This window comes from Brassica napus, chromosome C3 (assembly GCF_020379485.1).
Source record: "Brassica napus cultivar Da-Ae chromosome C3, Da-Ae, whole genome shotgun sequence".
Classification (NCBI taxonomy): Eukaryota; Viridiplantae; Streptophyta; class Magnoliopsida; order Brassicales; family Brassicaceae; genus Brassica; species Brassica napus.
The window spans coordinates 22,583,030-22,608,233 of NC_063446.1; the positions used below are offsets into that span (position 1 = coordinate 22,583,030).

General features: G+C 28.3%; 3 protein-coding genes across 4 annotated transcripts; 2 read left to right on the forward strand and 1 right to left on the reverse strand.

Annotated features, from left to right (window-relative positions):
* Nucleotides 1–4,670: 4,670 nt before the first annotated feature.
* Nucleotides 4,671–6,481, forward strand: LOC106388746 (GDSL esterase/lipase At4g01130). 2 transcript variants are annotated; one of them, XM_013828887.3, is made up of 5 exons: nucleotides 4,671–4,948; nucleotides 5,198–5,416; nucleotides 5,497–5,654; nucleotides 5,705–5,993; nucleotides 6,095–6,481. In XM_013828887.3, exons 1-5 carry the CDS (start codon nucleotides 4,705–4,707, stop codon nucleotides 6,352–6,354), a joined length of 1,170 nt encoding a protein of 389 aa, XP_013684341.2. In that variant the 5' UTR covers nucleotides 4,671–4,704; the 3' UTR covers nucleotides 6,355–6,481. The 2 variants fall into 2 exon arrangements, with proteins under 2 accessions (XP_013684341.2, XP_013684342.2); XM_013828888.3 differs by having other exon boundaries at nucleotides 5,723–5,993.
* Nucleotides 6,482–12,576: 6,095 nt separating this feature from the next.
* On the forward strand, nucleotides 12,577–13,894 carry LOC106388745 (protein CURVATURE THYLAKOID 1A, chloroplastic). The gene is made up of 5 exons (XM_013828886.3): nucleotides 12,577–12,926; nucleotides 13,177–13,283; nucleotides 13,370–13,477; nucleotides 13,545–13,616; nucleotides 13,697–13,894. Exons 1-5 carry the CDS (start codon nucleotides 12,662–12,664, stop codon nucleotides 13,760–13,762), a joined length of 618 nt encoding a protein of 205 aa, XP_013684340.2. The 5' UTR covers nucleotides 12,577–12,661; the 3' UTR covers nucleotides 13,763–13,894.
* LOC106388744 (BTB/POZ domain-containing protein At4g01160-like) lies at nucleotides 13,795–16,895 on the reverse strand. Its single transcript, XM_048749996.1, has 4 exons — nucleotides 15,975–16,895; nucleotides 15,615–15,785; nucleotides 15,251–15,533; nucleotides 13,795–14,929 (listed from the first exon to the last, which is right to left on the reverse strand). The coding sequence occupies exons 1-4, from the start codon at nucleotides 16,129–16,131 to the stop codon at nucleotides 14,119–14,121; spliced, it is 1,422 nt and encodes a 473-aa protein (XP_048605953.1). The 5' UTR covers nucleotides 16,132–16,895; the 3' UTR covers nucleotides 13,795–14,118.
* Between the last annotated feature and the right edge of the window lie 8,309 nt (nucleotides 16,896–25,204).

A 25,204-nucleotide genomic window follows, 5' to 3' on the forward strand; every position in this document is an offset into this window, starting at 1 on the left:
TTGGATTATGACATTTTAAAAACAATTGTCTTAAAATTTATTAAATTCTAATTGTTGATGAGTAAATAACTATCTTAATTTATTTAATTGATAAAAGGCAATTCAAAAGCATATAAACAAACTGTTTAATCAACAATATGTGTATTAATTGTGGATTATTCTTACCACATTTTATTTTTAATAGAACTTTGTAAGCTTATTATAAGCCAAAACTGAATTGGCCCGGTAAGAAAGAAACGAAAATTGACCAATGTTTTTAAGAACCTTTTATAATCTATTATAAAATTAGATGATTTTGTAGCCAACACCAATATAAAAATACTAAAATTTTATTTTTTACTTATTTGATTAGGTTAATTATTTTAATATTAATTATATATTTTATTTTTATGTATATGCTATTTTATGTTTTGACATACTTTATGAATTTTTTAAATAAATTTTAGTGTTATGTTTTAAGATAGTTAGCATATATATCAAGTTAGTTAAATTTAGTTCATATTTTGAAATTAATTTATAGATTTACTTTAGAAATATTAAGATTTATAAAAATATTAAACAATGATACTGATTTGGAATATTTTTCGTATTTTTATTTATATATGAATATTTTTAATAGTATATAGCCCTTATCGTAATATTGGCTGTGGACATAATTTTTTTTTTCTTGTTAAACTCTTTTTATGTTAAGTTTTCAAGAATTTAGTATAAATACCAATATAATTTTTAAGATAATTAATACATTAGTTAATTTATCATTTTTGTAATTTTGTATTTATTTTTATTTTACTTTCACATACATGATTATTAGAACATTTTTTTATGTTGATTTCTTTTTAAAAATGTTATTTTTGTTCGATAAAATTTTATTTTTAATTTTCAAATATTTAGTTTAAAAATAAAGTTAATTATTTCTGGCGAAAAAATTTAAACTTATTTAATTTTATTTTGAGAGAAATAAAATATCTGAAATTTTATATTTAAAAATATCAAATTAACATTTTGAGAATACATATTATTAATAATAATTTTAGCTTCTATGTGACCACTTTAAATAACATATAGCCTCAATTTTAAAATCATATGTGCTTTAGATTCATATTTTCTTTATTATTTCAAATTCTTTTATTTTTTAATATTATATTTTGTACGTAAAATTTATGTTATTCTTCCAAATATTTAGTTTATATATCAATATGATTCTTTTAATGATTTTGGCTTTTTCTAAATTTTACATTGATTATGAAAGAAACAATTTTTGAAAGTTCTATAAGTAATATATAAAATGGTGATTAACATATTTTTCTTGGTGCTTCGAGATAATATATGGATATTCTCAATAATTTACGGCATCAAATTATATATAGTATATGTTATTTGTGAATATTTTCAGTTATTTCTTTTTTTAAAGCATATAGTCCATATCATATTAAAGGTTACATACATAATTATAATTTTAGTAATAATATGCGATCAATACCAATTCCTATAAGGTACGTGAACAACCTCTTATTATATTAAGTTTTCAATAATTAGCTACAAATATCAATCTAACTTTAAAGATAAGTTTTACAAATTTTAATTTATCTTTTTATAGCCTTGTGCTGATTTTTATTTATTTTTACATACGTGATTATTTATAAATATGTTTTTTAAAACTTTGTTTCTTTTTGAATATTTTTATTTTCGTTAATTTTTTGTTTAATTTCAAATATATAATTATTTTATATATCAAGTTAATTATCTTTAATAATATTTTTATTTACTTTATCAAATTAAGATGCTGACTTTTATATTATTATAATGATATTTTTAAATTCTATGTGAACACTTAAATAATATATATCCCCAATTTTGAAATCATATGTTATTTAGATTCATATGTAATGAAAAAGTGATTTAGATTTACATTGTCTTTATTATTTGAAATCCTTATATTTTTTAATATTATTTTTGTTACTTAATTTTATGTTGATCTTCCAAACATTTATTTCTTATAATAAACTGATTCTTTTAGTTATTTGGTAATTTTGCTTACAAAATTTATTATTGATATTTTTTTGAAAGAAATAGCTTCCATTTTGAAATCATATTTTGTTAGATTCATATGTAATGAAAAGTGCTTTAGATTCATATTGTTTTTATTATTTTAAAATCTTGTATTCTTTAAGATTTTTTTTGTTAGTTGATTTTATGTTGGTCTTTCAAATGTTTACTTTATATATCAAATTGATTCCTTTAATAATTTTGCATTTTCACTAAATTGAATAGTAGTTTCCTTTTTATTTTGAAATAAACATTTTTTGAAAATCTTGAATTTTTTAAAATAATAATTAAAATGGTAATTTGACATATTTTGGTGCTTTAAAATAATATGTGGATATTCTCAATGATTTATTGCATAAAATTACATATAGTACATATTTTTTTTGAATATTTTCAGCAGTATATAACCTAAATTTTGTAAATCATGTGTTTTAGATTTATATAGTTATAATTGTTTGAAAGTATTGCATTTTTAAATTAACTATTATATTTGTTTGTTATTTTTTATGTTAATTTTCGAAACTTTATTTTATATAGTATAGATTTGTACATGATGTTTTTAACTTTGTAAGTTTAACTTATTTGATAATTATTTATATTTTATTTTGAAATAAAAAAATTCGTAATATTAACATTTTTAGAAATACCAAATTGAAAAACGATTTCGTATATTTTTGGTGCTTTAAAATAATATGTGAACATTCTCAATGATTTATAATATCAACTTATATATAGTATATGTTAGTTTGAATATTTTCAATAGTATATAACCTAAACTTTGAAAATCATGAGTTTAAATTTAGATTTATATAGTTATACTTGTTTGTAAGTCTTGTATTTTTAAATTAATTATTCTTTTCGTTATTTATTTTTTAATTTTCGAAAAATATTAAACATTATGTTAACTTAATATAGTATTTATATTTTTGTAAATTTACCTTATTCGATATTGATTTATATTTTAGTTTGAAATAAACATTTTTTTGGTAATATTAACATTTTTAAAAATAGTAAACTTAAATAATAATTTGTCATACTACGATTGGTCGTTTAAATCCTATGTGGACGCTCTCGATGACATATAGCCTCAACTTTTATATAGTATAGATTTTTTATGTTAATTTTCGAAACTTTATTTTATATAGTATAGATTTGTACATGATGTTTTTAACTTTGTAAGTTTAACTTATTTGATAATTATTTATAGTTTATTTTGAAATAAAAAAATTCGTAATATTAACATTTTTAGAAATACAAAATTGAAAAACGATTTGGTATATTTTTGGTGCTTTAAAATAATATGTGAACATTCTCAATGATTTATAATATCAACTTATATATAGTATATGTTAGTTTGAATATTTTCAATAGTATATAACCTAAACTTTGAAAATCATGAGTTTAAATTTAGATTTATATAGTTATACTTGTTTGAAAGTCTTGTATTTTTAAATTAATTATTCTTTTCGTTATTTGTTTTTTTAATTTTCGAAAAATATTAAACATTATGTTAACTTAATATAGTATTTATATTTTTGTAAATTTACCTTATTCGATATTGATTTATATTTTAGTTTGAAATAAACATTTTTTTGGTAATATTAACATTTTTAAAAATAGTAAACTTAAATAATAATTTGTCATACTACGATTGGTCGTTTAAATCCTATGTGGACGCTCTCGATGGCTTATAGCCTCAACTTTTATATAGTATAGATATAGATTATTTGAGAAATCATTTTTTTACGTGTCTTGCTCACGTTAATTTTCACGATGATTGATGATTACAGAGGTACCCTTAACAAATTTAAATGATTACATTAATTACCATTATTGAATTTACTTTCCTTTTTAATTGGTAGTTTATTTTAATTTAATTACTTTTTTATTTTGCCAATAACATATATAATAAAAAGGAAAATTTTACAATATTTAAAAACGGATTTTAAAATAATATTTATATATAATGTGTTTTCACTAAAAGGAAAGTTAACAAAAATAATCTTGATATTATAGTGTAAATTTCATCAAAATTATGAATATAAATGATATTTATAAAATTTTAGATCAAATAAATAAATAAAATATTATTAAAAATAATAAAAAATAATAAAAAAAGAGTAGGCGGTTAGGCGGCCGCCTAAGCGGCTAGGCGGTCATTTAGGCGGTCTAAGCAGAGAAAATCGGATATCCGATTTTTTTAACCGATTTGGCATAAATCGGGGCGGAAGAGTGACGCGTAGCGCCCAGGCGGCTTGGCGGCCGATTTTTAGAACAAGGGTTTTAGTGATTGTTGTTGTGGTAAAAAAAACTGAACATATAACTGTTTTTTTTCAAAAAAAATCAACTTAACTGGTAAGTTTTTTTTGCCTAATTGATATTATGAATATATATATATATTATATAATTTATAGTTAAAAGTAAATTTTCTTTTTAAAAATAAAATTCAGAATTTCTTCATTTCGTTTACTCAAACCTAAAAATCCCACAACGTTTCCTTTACTACACAAATTAACGCACTAGCTACACAGTAACAGATACGTATTTACCGTAGGAAACAGACACAATGGGTCACGGACCCGACAACGACAAAGGTCATATTATATAGCACCAAATATCTCAATCGTCTCTCTCTGAAACACTCACAAACTGAGAGAAATGTATTCTGTTCTAAACAGAAGAGTATCTTTCTCTCTTCTAATAGTGATCATTGTGATGTTCTCTTCGTACAAAGCTGATTCCAAATGTGAATTCAAGGCAGTTTTCAATTTCGGAGACTCAAATTCTGACACTGGAGGATTTTGGGCTGCTTTTCCGGCTCAATCCGGCCCATGGGGGATGACTTATTTCAAGAAACCGGTCGGTCGTGCTTCAGACGGTCGTCTCATCATTGATTTTTTAGGTAATGAGTACTCTCTTTTTTTTTTGGGCAAAGTTAATGAGTACTTCTTTAAGTATTCCATTTCAACGTTTTTGAATGTTTTGTGTAAGATATAAATAAATGGTTTTTCATATATTTGTTTGTTGATATAGAAACAAATTCAAAATTATTTTCCCTAAAATGTCTTATAAATCTTATGTTTACAACCATAGCTTAATTTGCATGTGCTATGAACCGGGTCCAATGATTTGAATGTTGAATTATTCTTAGCGGAATCTCTTGGAATGCCTTTCCTTAGCCCATACTTGCAATCAATTGGATCCGATTTTCGACACGGTGCAAACTTTGCGACCTTAGCATCGACCGTTCTTTTGCCAAACACGTCCTTGTTCGTGTCCGGAATCAGTCCTTTCTCACTCGCCATTCAGCTAAATCAGATGAAAGATTTCAAGGTTAGAGTCGACGAGTTCCATTCCTCGCAGCAACCAGGTATATTCTATACTATACATACATAAAACGATGGTCAAAATAACAAAGCAAATGATGTAAACATGCTTATGTTACAATAGGGTTGCATATCTTACCGCCCAGCAATATTTTCGGAAAATCGCTGTATACGTTTTATATCGGCCAAAACGATTTCACATCGAATTTAGCTTCCATTGGAGTGGATGGTGTAAAACAGTATCTTCCTCAAGTCATTGGCCAAATTGCTGGAACGATTAAGGTACTGCATGCCTCCCGCTTCTAGTACAATCTTTTATTTTGCTTATAAAGGTTGTCTTATGGATGAAGGAGATATATGGAATAGGTGGTCGGACATTTTTGGTATTGAATTTAGCACCGGTTGGATGTTACCCGGCGATTTTAACCGGTTACCCTCATACTATGTCGGATTTGGACAAGTTCGGATGTCTCATTCCCGTAAACAACGCCGTCAAATATTACAACATGTTATTGGACAAGGCATTATCCGAGACAAGAACCGTACTGAAAAACGCTACCGTTATATACTTGGACACTCACAAGATACTGCTCGACCTCTTTCAACACCCCAAATCCTATGGTACGTAATGTCACAAACGGTTTGGTTTAATTGGACTTACCATATTCAAAATTGGTATTTTGTTTAATCGAATATTTTTTTGTTGGTTGATTATATTAAAGGTATGAAATACGGCATTAAAGCTTGTTGTGGATACGGTGGACGTTCGTACAACTTCAATCAGAAGTTATTTTGCGGCACCACAAAAATAATCGGAAATTCTTCTGCGACGGCCAAGGCTTGCCGTGATCCAAAAAACTACGTGAGTTGGGACGGAATTCATGCTACGGAGGCTGCAAACCGCCGCATTTCGACGGCCATTCTCGATGGCTCGATATCATATCCTCCGTTTGCGCTAAACCACCTATGCCCGTCTGTTTAACAATCGTATTCTTTTGTCTTGTACAATTTTCACATGTACGTGCTTTTGGGTTTAAAGCTAGTTTACATAATAAGGCATGAACAGTACTATTTCAAATCAATATTGTATAGTGCGATCTCCTAACATCCATCTTGTTGTACATATTGGAAGCATATTGGTTGAGAAATGGGTTAGATGTGAATTTTAAGACAATTCACCAACTAAGCATATTAAGACAAACAAACACATATACATAATACATGTACTAAGTTTTAAGCTGTTTAATATGCTTTACAAATAGATTATTCTCCTACTCATTTGATTATCCTTAAATAGTTTCCTGGACTAAGAAAATATAGTTAACTAGTGACATTTCTTCCATCACCTTATTCGTGTGTATCGGATTTTAAAATCCTTTTAGAGTGCATGTGACAATTGATGTTCTATTGTTGTGTTGTATTTTATATCATATGGACATTACTTGGTTTTTATATCATATGAACATTACTTGTTGTATTATATATATGCTAACTAGTGAATCAAAATATTTAAGTACAAAACACTTCATTTTCGTTTGACTAATCCGTCAGTTAAATACGAGTTCCACTATTGATAGATAACTTTGTATTTTTAATATATTCAGTATTGCATATAGAGAGATAAATTTAACAGAAATAATTTATTGTTTTTTTTTGTTTGAAATAATTTATTGTTGGCGTAAGCTTGTCTCAATAGTGGATTCAAGAAGAAGATTATGAATCTAGGGAATAGTCACGTGTTTAAAATAAAAAGGAAATCATATCATAGAACAAGAAATAGGAAATATTTTTTTTATCATGAACTAGGAAATAATTAAATTAGCATTTTTAAGAACAGAAAAATTCTATTATTTTGATAAAGCTTAAGCTATATAAATGTATCTTAGGCGTGAGGTCTAATTACATTCTATCAATAATAATAGCTTTTCTGAAATCTTATTTTTCTTAACTACAAATCCAACATTTATTGACTTGATTAATCCAACATCTATCTTGATCCATTTTGAGTTTAGAGTCTTCAGTGAAGGTACATTTATGTGTTTTTGATGTAGATACATTTATGCGGTTATGTGGATATAAAAATATATATGGTAAAAAACAGAGAGAAGTTTACGATATTGGGTACTTTTTCATAGGTCTTTATCATGTTGACACACTTTTTCCATGAGGTGTACTTTGTCCCTTACTTTTGATTTTTCTCTTCCTTTATTGCCCTTCACGTGGTCACGTGAACAAAAAAAATGCTAAATTCTGATTCGATGCTAACTACACGTAAAATAGCCAAAAGTTAACTTGCTTTGGGTGTATTAGTTTAGTAAGTTTATTGAACAGTTGGATTGGATTGGATTGGATTAGAACCGTTGGATTAAAAGTTTATAAAATAAATCAGACAGCTATTATTGAAGCAAGTACATCTACTTATCTCGTAGTGGATGGGGATTTGTACTTTGGTTGGGTGATGTGTGGTTAATGTTAGTGTTTGTGGTCCGAGGAAGGGGTGTGACTTTGGGGAAGTGCGCTGGCCAAGAACATGTGGTCAAGAGTGGCGTGGTCATATATAACTGTATACAATATTCACATCTTTCGTCACTACCACTTCCATAACCATTTCCATAAGCTTTTCTGCCGCCACCTACTCTATACCCTCTGGTTAATGGTCTATTTCCACTTATGGATCTTCTTTCTTCACTGATTTCGTAAACACCATCACCATAAAATCACCTCTTCCATGATCGCCTCCACCTCGAGCAACACTTCCGTACGCATCTTTACATTGTGTTCTCACTTTCGTTAGTTCCATTTCCGTAACCATGACCTACACCACCATAAGATGATTCTCCACCATCTCCGTTATCACTTCCGTCTCCGTCTCAGCAATTGCAATTGGTCGCCAAAGTATAATCGATGGAAAAAGAAGAGACAAATTATCAGATTAGGGTCTCTAAAAGAGTAAAGTGATTTTTCGATAAAAAAAAAGTAAGAGAGAAATTATGTTTTTGGATCTGAGTTTTAAAGCGTAACAAAAATAAAATGAAAAGTAATTTAGTTAACTTGTGTTTTTAGTTGTTTTAGTTGGAGAGTATAAGAGACATTTTATGAAACAAAGTACTCCACATGGTAGAATTATGTCTGAGTGTAAAGGAAAGTGTAAAAGTACTTCTGAATGTAATTATTTCAAAAACAGATACATGATATATTTATGTTCGATACAAAATAATTTTTAATTCATTCTTTGATGAACATATAGCATAATAGTTTTATATGTGTCTATGTATGTACACTCGCAACTATTACATTTGCCAATCTATCAACCAATAAGACAAAATAAAAACAAAAAAAAAACAATCAAATCACGCTGAATCGTCCGGCTAGACGCAGAAGAATCAGATGAAGCGGGAGAACTGTAAGTAGAGGAAGAGGAGGAGGAAGATTTGGATTCGTGGGATTAACAGCAAAATTTCTTATAAAAGCGAAGCGAACGACAGTGCCAAAGAAAAGAGAGTAAGAGCGACTCTGTTTTGGCCATAGGATAGAGGACGTCAAAGGAAGCTGCTAAACATCCCTCACTCAATCCAAAATCGTGTGTCGTCTTTAACAGCAGAACTGATAACAGGTGAATGAATGTAGAAATACATGCAAGGAACACATATATGGTGTTTTTAGACTTGAGCGGTGCTCGTGCCTGAATGTACCGACAGATCATCTCTAATTCCATGATGTCTACAAAGAGAACTCCTAAGAAGATGGAGACTCGTAAGATCTTGCTGTAGTAGATACTCGCTAACATCGATCGGCAGCTTGAATCAAAGTACTAATTAGGTGAGTAATTTTGAATGTAAATAAGAATTACTATAGTTTGCTTTCACAATCACTAACTAGATATCGCATAAAAACAAGAAATTTAATGCATATTGTGAAATAAACTAATGAAGAGTAATTATCGAAGCTCTGGTAGATAAAAGCAATTTTCTTAGCGTATAGTGTCGTTTTAACCATCAGAGGAGAGGAATGTAGATAAAGATCATACAATTTGTCCGGACAAGGTAGTCCAAGTGGAAGGACGGGCTTGGATTGCTAAAACAATCCGGGTTCGATCCCCCCTATGCGGAAACTACCCTGCCTCGTCTGGACACTAAAGCGGGTACTGGGCCTTCGGACCCAGGGAAAAACCTCCCGGGTGAAGCTGGCCTGCTGCCTGACCGGGCCCAGGGGAATGACCCGCGTAAGCGGGGAACCCCTGGATTACAAAAAAAAAAAAAAAAAAAAAAAAGATCATACAATTTATTTGTGTATTCATTTTTATTATATAAAAAAACAATTATATCAAAGAAAATTTTGTTTAAATTAATCAAAATAGCAAGTTTATATATATTAAAAAATTATAGAAAAAGAGAATACCCTACAGTCCAAAGTATACGTCTTACTTACTATTTAAATTGTATGGAGTGTAGAAAAAAAGAAAAAACAAAAATAATATATTTTCATATATGAAAACACTACAAAGTAACATGCAAGAATTGAAACATCACTTTCTAGATTGACACATCAATACATACTCTTTTGAGTATAACAGTTGCATAATAAACCTTACCAAATAAGGATAAATTAAAATTTTAAACTACAACTATTACGAGAGATGGAGTCTTGTTTAGTATTGAGTTTACGGTGGAAGAACCATATACAATCCCTAGATTTTAGTGAGTTTATCAGATCATCTTCATTTAGTAAGATATCTCAATGAGTTTTCACTATTAATTTTTTTAATAATAAAAATGCAAGAGAAAGAATGAGATGAATTTCTCAAATCATTAAAAAAAAAAATTGATACATATGATAACTATTGTATTAAAATCTTAATTTAGTATTGGCGATATATTTATATTATATTTTACATACTCATTTTAATTTTATTTGATGTTTCTTTTTTTTGAGATCTCGTAATAAAAATGGTTTTTTAAGTATTTTAGGATCTGTTGATTATGTTTATGATTTCTTAAAACTAAATCCAAAAGTAATGAATCTCATCATGTCTAAAAAAATCATTATTTTGTTTCCTCTTTTTGGGTCATCTCACATTATCCCTCTAAGTGTTTGAATGGAAGAGTGGGAGAAATGACAGTTCATCCACTTGGATAGGAGAACTACTTTTATATCGCCATTCATGTTTTTTTAATTCTAAAAATAATATGCAGGAGAACTATTTTTTTTTTGTTTTTTCTGCATAAAAGCAGGATATGTTCAGACAGTTTGACTCACCCCATTTTCGATGTTGTTAAGTTGTTCCACTTTCCATTTAACCAATAGATAATTTTTTCTAAAATAAATTAATTCTGAAAATATTTAATTATTCATCTATAAATATAACTACTTATTATTTCTACACATCAACAAAAAAAGAAGAAGCCTCATGTTGGTTATGTTAACTAATCTTACACTTTATTTAAAAACCATTTTTTATATTTATAGTTAGCTAAATTCGTAATTTAAAAAATACTCTCATTTATCTGATTTAGGTTTATTGATTTCTTTAACTTCCCATTTAATATATATATATATGAATATAAATTAGCAAAGAGGGTTTTTTCTAAAAAAGTGATTGTGTGGGTTAGTTAAATATCTATTATTATATTTACAATGTGTGTTTAATTATAATGTCTATTATGCAAAATATAGTAATATAATTTAAATATGTAGGTTAGTTAAAATTATTTTATTTATATATTGATTTCAAAATTGCGGTAACATGGTTTCAGTGCAAGATTTATTGTTGTGTACGTATTATATTTCTATATTATGTACTTTGATATATTTTATTATAACTTTTATTATTTGAACAATAATTTTTTTTATTTGAAACTATTTTTATCATTCAAAGTTATAATAGTTGTTTGATCTGCCAGCATGATCCGCTTGATCTGCATGATCCGCTTGATCTACATGATCCGCTTAATCTGCACCGCTTGAACTGTTTTTACCATTCGAAACCTAAGTGTGACTATCATGACACAAGAATCAAAGATTTGCACTATTTTCCATGTTTCCTCACTTATACGAAACTAGTGTTATTTCCTGTGCTATGCACGGGCCAAAAATCTGTTTTATTTTAATTATATTATTATAATTATAAATTTAAATAAAATAATAATTTTTTAAATATTTTATAGTTATGGATCATATTGAAGTAAATCTGTTGAAACTATTTTATACAAATATCATATTGTGTTATGTTTGGTAATCATATTGTGTTATGTTTGGTGCTCTTTTTATTTGAATTACATTTTGTATCTTTAGAGATTTTTTTAATTTTTCAGTTTATTTAGCTCTTTATTTCTGTTAATTTATAGTTTTCTAAAACATTATACTTCTATCTTTAGGATTGTACCAGTTTGATAAAATAAAGGGTAGATAATTACAAATTCTCATTATTTTAATTTAACAATAAAAAAGAGAACTACTATCCACGTTATTTAATAAACTAACTATTCTCCTAATTATTTTCCTTACCAGTTACCATCATCACACGATCAAAGCTGAAGTTAATTTACATATTATTCTCTTTTTTTTTCTCCATCGTTTTATCTTCTCTTTCTTTACATTGGAGCTAAAAGAGCTCTGTTACAGGTTTATGCTTCATATCAATTTTCTTATAATAATTCTTCTCTTCTTCTCTAATACATCATCCGCTCTCTCTAAATTCTCTCTTTCTGTAATGCACCAACATTGGTATCACAATCAAACTCACAACCAAACTCTTTGGTTGAAAAATTAGAAAATTGCTAATTTATATTTAGACTCCAAAAAAATAAGAGATGCAAAGAAAAATTCAAAACTAACTATATTTTCTATAATAATCGGATTAAATTATGCTGAACAAAAATATATTGACACATAGATAATTGCTTCGCATAGTTGATAAAAAAATAAAAAATTAAATAATAGCTTCACATGATTCATCAGTGTATGAAGAATTTAGAAAAAGTTGGTTATTAAAATTTTGAAACTTCCATATTTTGATGAACAAAGACGTGTTTTGATTTTCTTTATTTTTCAATTAGTTTTTAAAAAAAAATTTACGTGTCAAGATTTGATTTCCAGATGACTTACGCTTATCGTATTAGGGATAGACAAGAAAACGACAAAATAGATCAAAAATACGATAATAGGGTCCATCTTTTTTAAATGGGCCTAAAAAGAGGCCTTAAACCCCGCAGAATGCGAGTATTCTATAATTAATCACCACCGAGTAGGATTTCTGAAGATAAGAGAAGGGACCAATAAGAGCAGGAGGAATGTCCACGTGTCGCTACACGGAATCTTGTCTGGTCAAAAGCGCAGCAGAACAAACAAACAAAAATCGAGTGTGGAGAAATTTGAGAAGAAGAAGAAGAAATTATCGGTGTGCTTCGATGGCGATGACAGTAGCAGCTTCGTCCTCTATGGCAGTGATGATTCCACGTGTCCCCTCCATCTCCGCCCGCTGCTCTGCCGTCCCTTACCTTCCTCCTCGCTCTTTTGGCCGATCCTCTTTCACTGTTCCGGTGAAGCTACTTTCAGGTGACCGATTTATTTTCCCCAGAATTTAAAATTTTAAGTGATGCGGCGGTTCGGTATATATAATGGACCGGTTAAAATTCGAAATTCAGTTTGGGTTGATCCGGTTTATAATCTCCACCATCCCATATGGCATATGGATGGTGTAACTGAAAGCTACTCAAAGCTTTCAAGCCAGTTGGTTTAATTTCAAAACCGGAATTGGGGGTTTAATCGAAAACTAAAGCATTGAAATTATCCGGTTTAATCGCAGGGAATGGTTTACACAAGGTAGAATTGATGAAGACGAGAGCTTCTTCATCAGACGAGACCTCAATAGCCATTGACACCAACGAACTCTTCACAGACTTGAAGGAAAAGGTGAGAAGCCACTGCTTGGTTGTGACCGACCAAACAAACAAAGAAAAAACAGAGTTGATTGACTTTTGTGTTTTGTCCTGGTGCAGTGGGATGGTCTTGAGAACAAGTCGACTGTAATAATCTATGGAGGAGGAGCCATTGTTGCTGTTTGGTTATCTTCCATTGTTGTTGGTGCCATCAACTCTGTTCCTCTGGTAACTAAACAATCTTCAACCTCTTATTTGGTTTGAGTCCAATGATATTTATTTGTTTTGCGTGTAGCTTCCTAAGGTTATGGAACTTGTTGGTCTCGGGTACACAGGATGGTTCGTCTACAGATACCTTCTCTTCAAGGTAACATAACTGCGACTAACTTTTTTAAAATCTACTAAAGCATCAACGAATCTTACATGTCTTTGTAAATCTTGTTTCAGTCAAGCAGAAAGGAGTTGGCTGAGGATATTGATTCCTTGAAGAAGAAGATCGCTGGGACTGAATAAATTCATTTCAAATATAAAACCAGCTTTCTTTCTGAGGATTTCTTTGTAATATGATTGTTATACAATCTATATATATATATATGTTTCAACAATGTTATCTTCTGCAGTCTGAAACTATTCTCTTACTGGGCATTGAATTTGCAATTTAGTTTTGGGAGAAACTCTAGTTATCCGCATCAAGAGATTCTCATGAGAAATAATAATGTGAGAGTTTTTCTTCAAAGTCTCATGTTACAAGTTTTCCATTTGAGAAAGACAGAGATGCTTTTATACTTTAAAGACGAAGATGATTTACATCATATGCAAGTTCAGAAAGAAAGAAAGAAAGAAAAAAGGATGCAGTTAATGGGTTGATCCTAAAGACGGATAGAGAGCTCGGCTCGGAGATGAAGAAGATCATTGATGAAGTAGGGGGAGTCCTCACCAATGAAACTAGCCCATGGTGCCCCTAACACGTCCCTGAATCCAATAGATTGAACTCCGGTGAACTTATACTTTCCTTTGCGTCTTATGGCAAACTCCTGGGTTGGCTTCCACCTAGATGAAAACTCGTAGTCCACAGTCACACTCACCGACGTCCCTTTTTCTTGTGACCAAAGAAACAATCCAAAATGGTGAAACCTATTTTGCTGGTCCTTGTTGCAACAAGGTGAGAGTAAGAACTCTTTCCCTCCCAAGTGAAACTTTTGAGAGTAGATACGATTCGATGGATACAGAGCATTGCATTCTTTGCGCGTCAAGTCTAAGTAGACTATGCACTGACGGTGAGGCACCTCGAACTCCACAGTTTTGATGGGTCTGCATGTGTAGCCTCGTTCAATAAACCGTCGGTCATGTGAGTCGGCTTTTATGGCGGCTTGATGAGCCAGTGATGATTCTGCTTTGAAGAAGAGAGCTTCAAAGACTAGTTTGTGCGCGACAGAAGGTTCAAAGTCGTCTGAGGTCAAGATTTTCTTGAGCCTGTGACATGTCATGTAAGGGAAACGGATGTAGGGAGCGAGATGATTGAGGATCCCTTGGCGTTCTTCGAGAACCGAGGAGTTTGCTTTTGCCCATTTCAAGACAACTTCGTAGACAATGTCCTCACACGTAATCATCAGATCGTTGCTCATTAGTAGTGTCATGATACCTACTAACGGTAAAGCCGTCAACTCCTCTGGTGGCAACCTATCAACCACTCAAAATGTTAAGAACACATTTTTTTTACACACAAAAAAGAAGCTTTGAAAGTTTCAATGTATATATATACTCACTCTAAAATTGTTGTAAAAAAATACATGTTTTATATTTTCAATGCATTAATTATTGGTAAATTGTAAATCTCAAAAATTATAATTGTGTTTATTAAAATTTCATGGTTAAAACTTAAAAACTGTGGAAATAACTAATTGTAAAAAATAATGCATTGGTAACTAAAATTTTATATGTTTTCTTAATAAGCGTGGAAATTCTAAAACCTACATTTTTTGAACCAGAAAGAGTACTTACTTGGTTATATCGTTGAAATGCATGATGAGGAAATGCTTTGCAACATTTGTCAAAGGCTTTACGGAATCAGCGACTAGCAGGGGCCAAGGAAGACGAAGAATAAACGACGCATAAGGCAATGTCATGGGAATATTAAGCAACGAACGGGTGCAATACTTCATACACGAAGCAACTTCAAACTTGTCTGCGGCCATTAGAACACGAAACAAAGCAGGGACGTCAGTGACTGATGATAGCGAATTTGTATACATGAATTTCAATAGCTCCATTACAGCTGCTTCCTCTGCAAACAAATGGAAACCATCACTTTTTATAAATAATAATACAATACCAGAAATAAATGTTTAAATATTCAAAATAATACCAGAAGCTTCTATTCTCAAAGTGACATGATTCTGCTCTGACTCAATCATTCCATTAGAGAATAGCTTGTAGAAAAATGGGCTTTGGGCTGCCAAAATGGGAGAGCTTATATGTAAATCTGTAACTCTAGGAGCTGGAGGGTTACACTCTTTCTCATTTTCACCATCTACAGCTGCCATAGTTTTCATAGGTCTAAAGTCAGTCTTTAGAAATTACAGCATGATTTAAATAATAACAATTCGTATTAAAAGTGGTTTGAATCTGTGGCACGAAGGAACCAATCCATCGCATAACCACTAGACCACCAATATCTTGGTAACCACAAAAAAAATTGAATAATTTGGGATTAAACAAAACAAACCGCTAGTGTTGACATCTGTTCTCCTGCGTTTGCGATCCTGAACCGAATCGACATTAGTGATCTCACCGCCATTAGTGATCTCGATACGAAGAAGACGGTCGGAGAATTGAACATTGTTGAAGGCAAAGCCAAAACATGGGTCGGAATTCGAATCCATAAAGAGTACGATTTTTTTTCTTTTTTAAGAAGAAAGATCTGAGCTAAGAGATTTTTAAGATTTGTGCAAAAGCTCATTGGCTTTATAGGGGGAGTATTCAACGTTTCCTTTTTCTGGCGCCCCCACTTTCCTTATACATTCACTAGATGCCATTTTGACTTGAAAACTAACTTTGGGAAATATTTTAAATGTAATTAATACATACTCTTTGACCAAAATTAACATATCTCAACTAATAAATGCGCATACAAGACTGAATTTACATATCCTTAAATATTAATTGAGAAACATTACAACATTGTTTTGTAGCCACGTGTCACCGTGAGAATGAAATTCAGAATTCTTACAAAAATAGGTTGGTTCATCTTAACTTATAATATATTTTTTATTAAACTAACTATTAAATTGATAAATAGTGTACAAATGAACATTCTCACACTTTCCTTAATAAAAGCTACGGAATTGCCTAATACGATTAACATATATATGACAATAAATGATTATGAATAATAAATACTAGGATAAGACATACTTTCCTTAAATAAAAGCTACGGAATTGCCTAATATTATTAACTTATATGTGACAAAAAATGACTATGAATAATAAATACTAGGATAAGACATGCGTCTTGCGCATGGTGAGTTTATTTGTATATACTATCGACAATTTTTTTTATATATTTGATCATTTTATTTATACATATGCAATATTTTTTGTTGTTTTTATATAATTTCTTTCCGATGGACCGGATCAATTTTTATTAAAAATTGTGGAACTAAACTATAATTAATATATCATGAGTTGCTTGGATTGGACATTAAACAAATTATAACACAAAAACCTTATTTTTTCCACAGAACACATTCTTGAAAAAAAGTAAACAGTATTGTTTCCCAGTTGAATTATTTTGATTTTTATCTTCCATATGGTTTTGAAAGGTTTCAGATCAACCATCGAATTGATACATGTCATTTTAAAGTTTTTAGTCGTATGCTTAAGGAAAACTTACATTTATGTAATTTAAAGTCGTTTTAAAAAATTCAAAATATAACATATAAGAAAAATATAACATATAAGGTTTCCTCATTTTTCTAATTTAAAGTCGTTTAAAATTAAAATATAACATATAAGGTTTCCTCATTTGTGTAATTTAATGTCATTTTTAAAAAATTAAAAATATAACATATAAGAAAAAATGTAATTTTTTTATTATATGGTTAATGTGATTGCTTATTTTTTTATTAATATAAAATTAAACAAAAATGAAGAAGGATGCAAAAATTGTAATCAAATCTTTATTATTCATATTTATTAATTGCCTTATATATGTTAATCATATTAGGTAATTTCATAGCTTTTATTTAAGGAAAGAATACACGCTTTTTATATTTTGGGTTGATATATTGTTCCCTATTAATTGGATTTGGACCAACATTTTTTCCAATTGATTCTTAAGCTGCCACGTAAGCTAAATTGACATCTTAATTAAGTGACACCTAAGCATGGTCTCTTTTTAATTAGTACAAACTTAAGGTTACAACTTTTTAAATGATCCTCAATTAATATATATGGGATTTGATAATAATTTTTGTATCTTAGCTTTTTTTTTGTTTAATTTTATGTTATTAAAAAATATTAAACAACCACATTAATCATATAATAAAAAAAAATTTATATGTTATATTTTGAATTTTTAAAACGATTATAAATTACTAAAAACATTAAATGTCTCGCACTAAAATTTTGTGATCAATAGTTTAACTGTTTTTGGTAATAACAAGATACAAATGATCATAAATCTTATGAATATGAAATCTCATTTACTAGACATTCATATTATATATTAATTTAATATAAATTAAACTATATAACATAAGAAAATACTTAAATATGGTAATTTCTAAATTTGTATTGAAAAATTATTGAAACCTTAATATTTTAATTTTGAAATTTGCATTAAAAAAATCACACATTAGAAATTTTATGTTTATCATATGAATATGAATTCTCAATAATAAATATTTATATTAAAATATGCTATATATCTATGTCCATGTCATTGAAATTTAGTTATATACCATATAAAATAAATAAAATAATTGTTTTGATTTATTTACCAAAACAATATCATAAATAAACAAGATGTGTTGTTTTGATTTATGTCTTTACACTAATTTAATTATATACATAATACATAAATAAATACAAATAGATAATAATAGATAAAAATTAGTTATATATATAACATTCTCTCACGCAATTGCGCGGATCTTAAACTAGTCTCTCTTATTAAAACATAATCATTATTATAGATCCAATTTTTTGTAATTTTTTTAATTAAATACAATATTCTATTATATATTTAAATTTACTATTCAAATTATATAAAAATAACATTATACTACTAAATTTGTTTCAAACAACACAATAACTAATTTTGTGTCCAATCAATATAAAATATTTGATCCTACCTTGTTAATAACTTTTTATTTATCTTCTTTTTAAATTGTTTAATTTAAAACCACTCAAATAATTTATAAGAAGTTGAAAATAAGTATAACTATTTTTCGGGTTTAGATACTAAAGAATCTATAAATATAAAATTAATAAAATTAATATATTATTTTTTGTATTTTCATAAATAAAAAATTGCATTCCTTTAACCTGAATAAATATTAGATTATTATCTTAAATTTGTTTTATTCTTAAGATCATATAATTATATATGCAAGATTATGCGTGGTATAAGTTGACATCAAATAGTTTTATACAAATAAAATGTTAGAGTCAATCAATTAAAATCAAATAAGTTATTATTAAAAATTTATCAAATAAGTATACATCACAAATTTAGTCAAACAGATTACATATATTTTATTAAAACTTCGTAATGAAATGAGTTGAAATAAACTAAAACCAAATCAAGAAATATTTGAGATAATTTTCCTATTTAATATAAATATAATATATATAGTTTTAAATACACTAAAATAAAAATGTTAAAAAATTACTTTAAAAAAATGTTAAAATATATTGATATTGTCAATTAGATTTTGTACATTCTCACACTTTTAAGCGCATGTCATAATCTAGTTTTAATTAAAACTAGAGATTGATCTGCGGGTTTGCGTGGTATTGATTTTTATCTTTTTATAAATTGTGATTTGTGTTTCATGATTAGTGTTATATATTTTACATGTGTTGTCATATAACTAATTGTATATTGGTTATTTGAATATTTTTAGGTTTCTACACATCATAATCGAACCCGAATCGAATCGGATTATATGGCTACTTTTGGTTATCTGATTATTATTAGTTTGGATACAAAACCGTAACACGGTTACTTTTGGTTATTTGGATAATTTTAGGTTTTTATACATCAAAATCAAAAGCACATGGACATGGGAGGACTCGACTCAAAAACTTATAATACCCAACGAAACCTAATTTCAAAAAAAAAAACGATACCCAAAAAACAACATTTATCCAAATGGATACATGAATACCTATGCCTAACTAATTCTGTAAACAAATAAAAAAAACTTTTTGTTGACCGTTTTGAATTTTATCACATATAGAGTAATTTCATTCAAACATGTCGAATTATTGTGGTTAACATGTAAAATAAATGTTGTCGAATTATTGTGGTAAAAATAATTAATGAAGTAGTTAAAAAGAGTGATAATGAATGTAAAAATGTAATCAAACATTTAAAACAAGCAAGTTATGTTTTATATTTTGTAATAAATGATGTACAATTAATTAGAAAAACAATAAATGAAGTGGTTAGAATTATTTAAAAGAGGATTGAAATCTGTAAGAAACCACTTAAAAATAGGCAAATATTATTTTGTACTTTAGATTCAATGAAATAGACAAGAGATTGATCTGCGAGTTCACGCGGTATTGATTTTTATCTTTTTTTTATAGATTGTGATTTGTTTTTTATGATTAGTGTTAGATATTTTATACGTGTCACTATATAATTAATTGTATATTGGTTATTTGAATATTTTTAGGTTCTTATACATCATAAATTCATAATCAAACCAGAATCTAATCGGGTGATATGGTTACTTTTGGTTATTTGGTTATTTTTATGTTTTTAGTTTGGTTACAAAGTACCTGAACCGGAATATGGTTATTTTGGTACAAAATATTTTAACTGTAATATTGTTACTTTTGGTTATTTGGATTATTTTAGGTTCTTATATGCATCAAAAGCAAAAGCACCCGGACATTGGAGGACCCGACTCAAAATCTCCCAAAAAAGTTTATAATACCAGAACGGAGCCTAATTTCAAAATCCAAAAAAAAATTATATCCGAAAGAAACAACTCGAACCCAAACAATACCTGAATACCTATGCCTAACTAGTTCTATAAACAAATAAAAAAACTCTTTGTCGACCGATTTGAATTTTTTTATCAAAAATAGGAGCAATTTCATTCAAATATGTCTAATTATTATGGTTAACATGTAAAATAAATGTTGTCGAAATATTGTGGTAAAGATAATTAATGAAATAGTTAAAAAGAGTGAAAATGAATGTAAAAATGTAATAAAACAATTAAAATATGTAAGTTATGTTTTATATTTTTTAATAAATGATGTCAAATTAATTAGAAAATGCAATAAATGAAGTGATTAGAATTAGTTACTAAAATGAAATATGTAAGAAAGCACTTAAAAATAGGTAAGTATTATTTTGTACTTCAATTTTAATAAAATAGACTAGAGATTGATTTTTATCTTTTTATAAATTGTGATTTGTTTTTCATGATTACTGTTATATATTTTACATGTGTCACTATATAATTAATTGCATATTTGTTAATATTTATAGGTTCCTACACATCAGAGTCAAAGCTGAATCGAATTGGGTTATGCGGTTACTTTTGGTTATTTTTAGGTTACTTTTTTTGGATAAAAAGCATATGAACTGTAATAGGGTTTATTTTTGGTTTAAAATATTTTAGCCGTAATATAGTTACTTTTGGTTATTTAGATAATTTTAGGTTCCTATACATCAAAATCAAACACACCAGGACATGGGAGGACCCGACTCAAAATCTAACCAAAGTTTTGTCATACCCAAACGGAGCCTAATTTCAAGAAAAAATGATACCCGAAAGAAACGATCCATACCCAAACGGATATCCTAATACCCATGTCTAACTAATTCTGTAAAAATATAAAAAACTATTTGTTGACTATTTTGAATTTTCATCACAAATGTAGCAGTTTTAATCAAACATGTCAAATTATTATGGTTAACATGTAAAATAAATGTTATAGAATTATTGTGATAAAAACAATTAATAAAATAGTTAAAAATTGAAAAAAGAATGTAAAAAATTTAATAAACACTTAAAATATGTAAATTAGATTATATATTTTGTAATAAATGATGTCGAATTAATTAGAAAAGATAATAAATGAAGTGATTTGATTAGTTAAAAATTAAATCTGCAAGAAACCACTTAAAAATAGGTGAGTATTATTTTGTACTTCTGTGTTAGTATAATAGATTTCAGTTTTTTAATTCCAAGAATAAGATAAATTATTTTATCGTTTTGAAAAAAGTTTATTTTATGGGGTATTATTGAATGATGAATTTTATAATGATTTAAATCCAACTATAACTTGGTATGTTTCAATTAATAATTCTAAATTATGTTTTGAAATTCAATGTATTAGATTTTATATTTGTAAATCATGTATTCTAGATATTAAAATATGGTTTTATTTAATTAAAAATTAAAATATTTCACTAAACTCTAGTATTATTCAAATGAATTTGAATTTTCTTTGTATATGAAATCAATTGAATTAAGGTACATCATATTTTAAGAGCACATTATTAAAGCAAAATCTAGAGTATATAGTAAAGATTTTGGAATCCACATATATAAGTTAACAAAATGATATCAAATTATAAATCTTATATATTATAAAACCTATAAATGGACTTTAAAATCAATTACTCAAGAACATCCCCTTACAATGTGGAAGAATAGTTGCCAAAGATAGTAAAGGAGACTTATATTTCCTTTAAAATAGAATAACTCTATTATAGAGATGGTAATTATGGATCTGGACCACGGGCCTGGCCCGTAAAGGACCGTCGCGGTACGGTATTGGGACGAGGTTTTCTAAGCCCGTAAATTTGCGGGCTTCGCAAGACAGGTCTTTGCGGGACTGGGTCTTTTGTGGGATGGGCCGAAACGGGTCATACGAGATTACATGGACCCACAATTTTTATCTTCATTTCTTATTTTACCTAAAAAAACGAGAAAGAGAGCGAAAAGAAAGCGATTCTTGTAACTTTTCTCACAGAAAACATAAGGAGTTCCGACGATGATGATTCGAGCTCCGGTGATGATGATTCGAGCTCCGACGATGACGATTCCAGCTCCAGCGATGACGATTCGAGCCCTGGTGGTTTTTTATTTGGTTTTCTCTTTTTATTACACACAACTATGAATTGATTTACTACAATGTGATATTAAGTTGATTGGTTTTGTTTTCAGTACTGTGGAGTGGTGTTTTTCTTAAATTAAATTTAGTTACAATGGTGTTGTTTAGGAGAAAAATTAGTTGCATATCACGTCACTTGTATAATTTGGCAAAGTGATTCACAAATTTTTTTGCAATCCGAATAATTAAAAAGAGAGATGGTTTGATGAAGACATACAACACTTGAGCCAAATTATTGCAAAGACAACAACTCAATCAGATTCAAACTCAATAAAAGCTTATGCTGATAACAAAAGAAGGCTTTAAACTCAAGAACGCAAGCACAAATGGAGCTTTGTGGCATTGATTTTGATAAGGCTTTAGTGAAGCTTAATGAACTATCTTCAACTCTCTTATACAACTCTTCTACTTGAACATTCATGAAAGAAGTTGTAGCAGGCGGTTTAATAAGGAGGCATCCCGCGGGACGGCCCACGAAGGCCTATATATTTTGCGGTACGGGTTTGGGCCGGCATTTTGAAAACCGCAACCCGCATAGGACAGGCCCGCTGTAATCCGCCGCGGTACGGGACGGAACATGATGGATAAACCTGTTTGACATCTCTACTCTATTATAGATGTGAAATTCACTTCAATATATTTTTCGAAATTACATTCTATAAAATATAGAATAAAAATAGAGGAATTTCTTTCCCTAATATGAAGAACAAAATAGAGATATCTATTTTAGAGTAACATATAGAGATGAGTTGAATTATATTTGCATCTAAATGCTATTATATAAGCAAATATGAAGATTGATTAGAAATATCCTTAGGACTAATAATTCCACTTGGAATTGAAATCGTAACTATAGTGACAGTGAGTTATCAGATAACGTCATCGGGAGGTTAAATTATTATAAGATGTTCTTAGGATGGACAGTCGAGACTAGGTTTGAGTTTGGGCTGGTGTTTAAAATCTATTAGGATGAGTTGGTTTTACAAGTCTTATGAATAAAATAGATCTCTTGATTGTGATTTGTGACTCACAATTCATAGAACTTATTAATCAAATAAATATTACTCTGTTATTTTTTTGTTCTTGGCCAAAACTAAGGTTTTCAACAATTTTAGAAAAACATTGCATCTAAAGTATTCGCAAACTAAATAAAATCATTGCATTATTGCATATTAAGAAGCTATGATGCAAATTTCCGAGCTTGTGCTATTTCTTGTCATTGAGTGTTTATTTTCGACTGAATCTATTAAAAATCAAAGAAGTGTTTTTCGGCATTTGGTTCCACCATTTCTCCTCTTTCTCGGTTGTCGGTTCTAGATCTCTAAACCATCATGGTTTAGGTGGGCTGGGTTGTGAACTTTGTTTGTTTTTATTTTTATTTTTTTAGTTTCAAGCCAGATGTTTTGTAAATTAAAAAATCTAAATCTAAAAAATATAGTTTAAAAAAAAAATTAGTGTTGTTTCTCATTTCAGTTTCCTTGTTAGTTCGATCATTCGGAGAACCTTTTAGTTCATAGAACTTGTTCATAAAGACGATACAGCATCATTTTAGATCATAGAGCTTGTTAGTTTTCATCTAGTCATTTTCGCAATATGAAGAAATTTTAATAGATCAATCTTTTAATATAGCAATAAATTAAGGTTTTATCAGAAAATAGCACATAATGAAAAATCAAATAGCAGTAACTAAAAGTTAAACTATTTTAATTTATATTTGTGTTTATTGATTATAATTTAAATTTTAGTATTTAGAAGTTGGAGTTAGAGTTTAAGATGCATGGCAATTAGTGTTTTTATTGATTAATAAATGTTATTTTGGAAATTTTTAATATTCTTGTGAAAAACAAAAAAAAATGATATTTATGAGATTTTCCTAAACACACTCAAAATATTGACTCTCTTTTTTTTTGTCAGCAATATTGACTCTCTTTCTTTTCATATTCAAATGAATATCTACTAGAGGTGTTCGTTCCGGTAAGATCGAACCAATTAAAATCGAACCGAACTGAAATAGAGAAGTGGATTTGGTAGTATCGAATAAACCGAATGGATGATAATTTTTAAGAAACTGTAATATATTGATATGGTTCGGTATATTAACCGATTCAACCAAAGAAACGAATTAACTAAAATATATTAATTTACTTATATATAAAATTTATAATAACATTAGTAATATTACATAAATTATTTTATTAATATGATATTAATAATTAAAACATTGATTTTAATCATTTGTTTTTTTAAGTTAAAAGGGTTATTTTGTTTTCTCATTTTCATTAAATTAAATTAAATAAAACATAATTTTTATTTTTAGTGGTAAATATATGCGCTAAAATATAGTTATATAATTGTTTTATGATAATATTCTTTTCTTATTTTTATTTTAATAGTTAGATAAAACAGAAAATATTATATTTAAAAGTTATAGTAAGGAATATAAATCTATGTGTTTTTAATAAATATGATTTATAATCATATAAATTAAAATCTGTTATAAAAAGTAAATACTGTTATGGTTTTTTGGTATAAAACTGAATAACTCGATAACTCATGGTAGCTAATTTTTATAAATCCAAATACCAAACG

Bases quoted from the DNA above. Each gene is read 5' to 3' on its own strand.
- LOC106388744 (XM_048749996.1), bottom strand. From the start codon at position 16,131: ATGGATTCGAATTCCGACCCATGTTTTGGCTTTGCCTTCAACAATGTT. The intron at 15,786-15,974 runs GTTTGTTTTGTT...AAACTATGGCAG, and splicing joins AACAGATGTCAACACTAGCG to CTGTAGATGGTGAAAATGAG. The intron at 14,930-15,250 runs GTAAGTACTCTT...AGTGGTTGATAG, and splicing joins CATTTCAACGATATAACCAA to GTTGCCACCAGAGGAGTTGA.
- LOC106388745 (XM_013828886.3), top strand. From the start codon at position 12,662: ATGTCCACGTGTCGCTACACGGAATCTTGTCTGGTCAAAAGCGCAGCA. The intron at 12,927-13,176 runs GTGACCGATTTA...GTTTAATCGCAG, and splicing joins TCCGGTGAAGCTACTTTCAG to GGAATGGTTTACACAAGGTA. The intron at 13,284-13,369 runs GTGAGAAGCCAC...GTCCTGGTGCAG, and splicing joins TCACAGACTTGAAGGAAAAG to TGGGATGGTCTTGAGAACAA.
- LOC106388746 (XM_013828887.3), top strand. From the start codon at position 4,705: ATGTATTCTGTTCTAAACAGAAGAGTATCTTTCTCTCTTCTAATAGTG. The intron at 5,655-5,704 runs GTACTGCATGCC...TTGCTTATAAAG, and splicing joins AAATTGCTGGAACGATTAAG to GTTGTCTTATGGATGAAGGA. The intron at 5,994-6,094 runs GTACGTAATGTC...ATTATATTAAAG, and splicing joins TCAACACCCCAAATCCTATG to GTATGAAATACGGCATTAAA.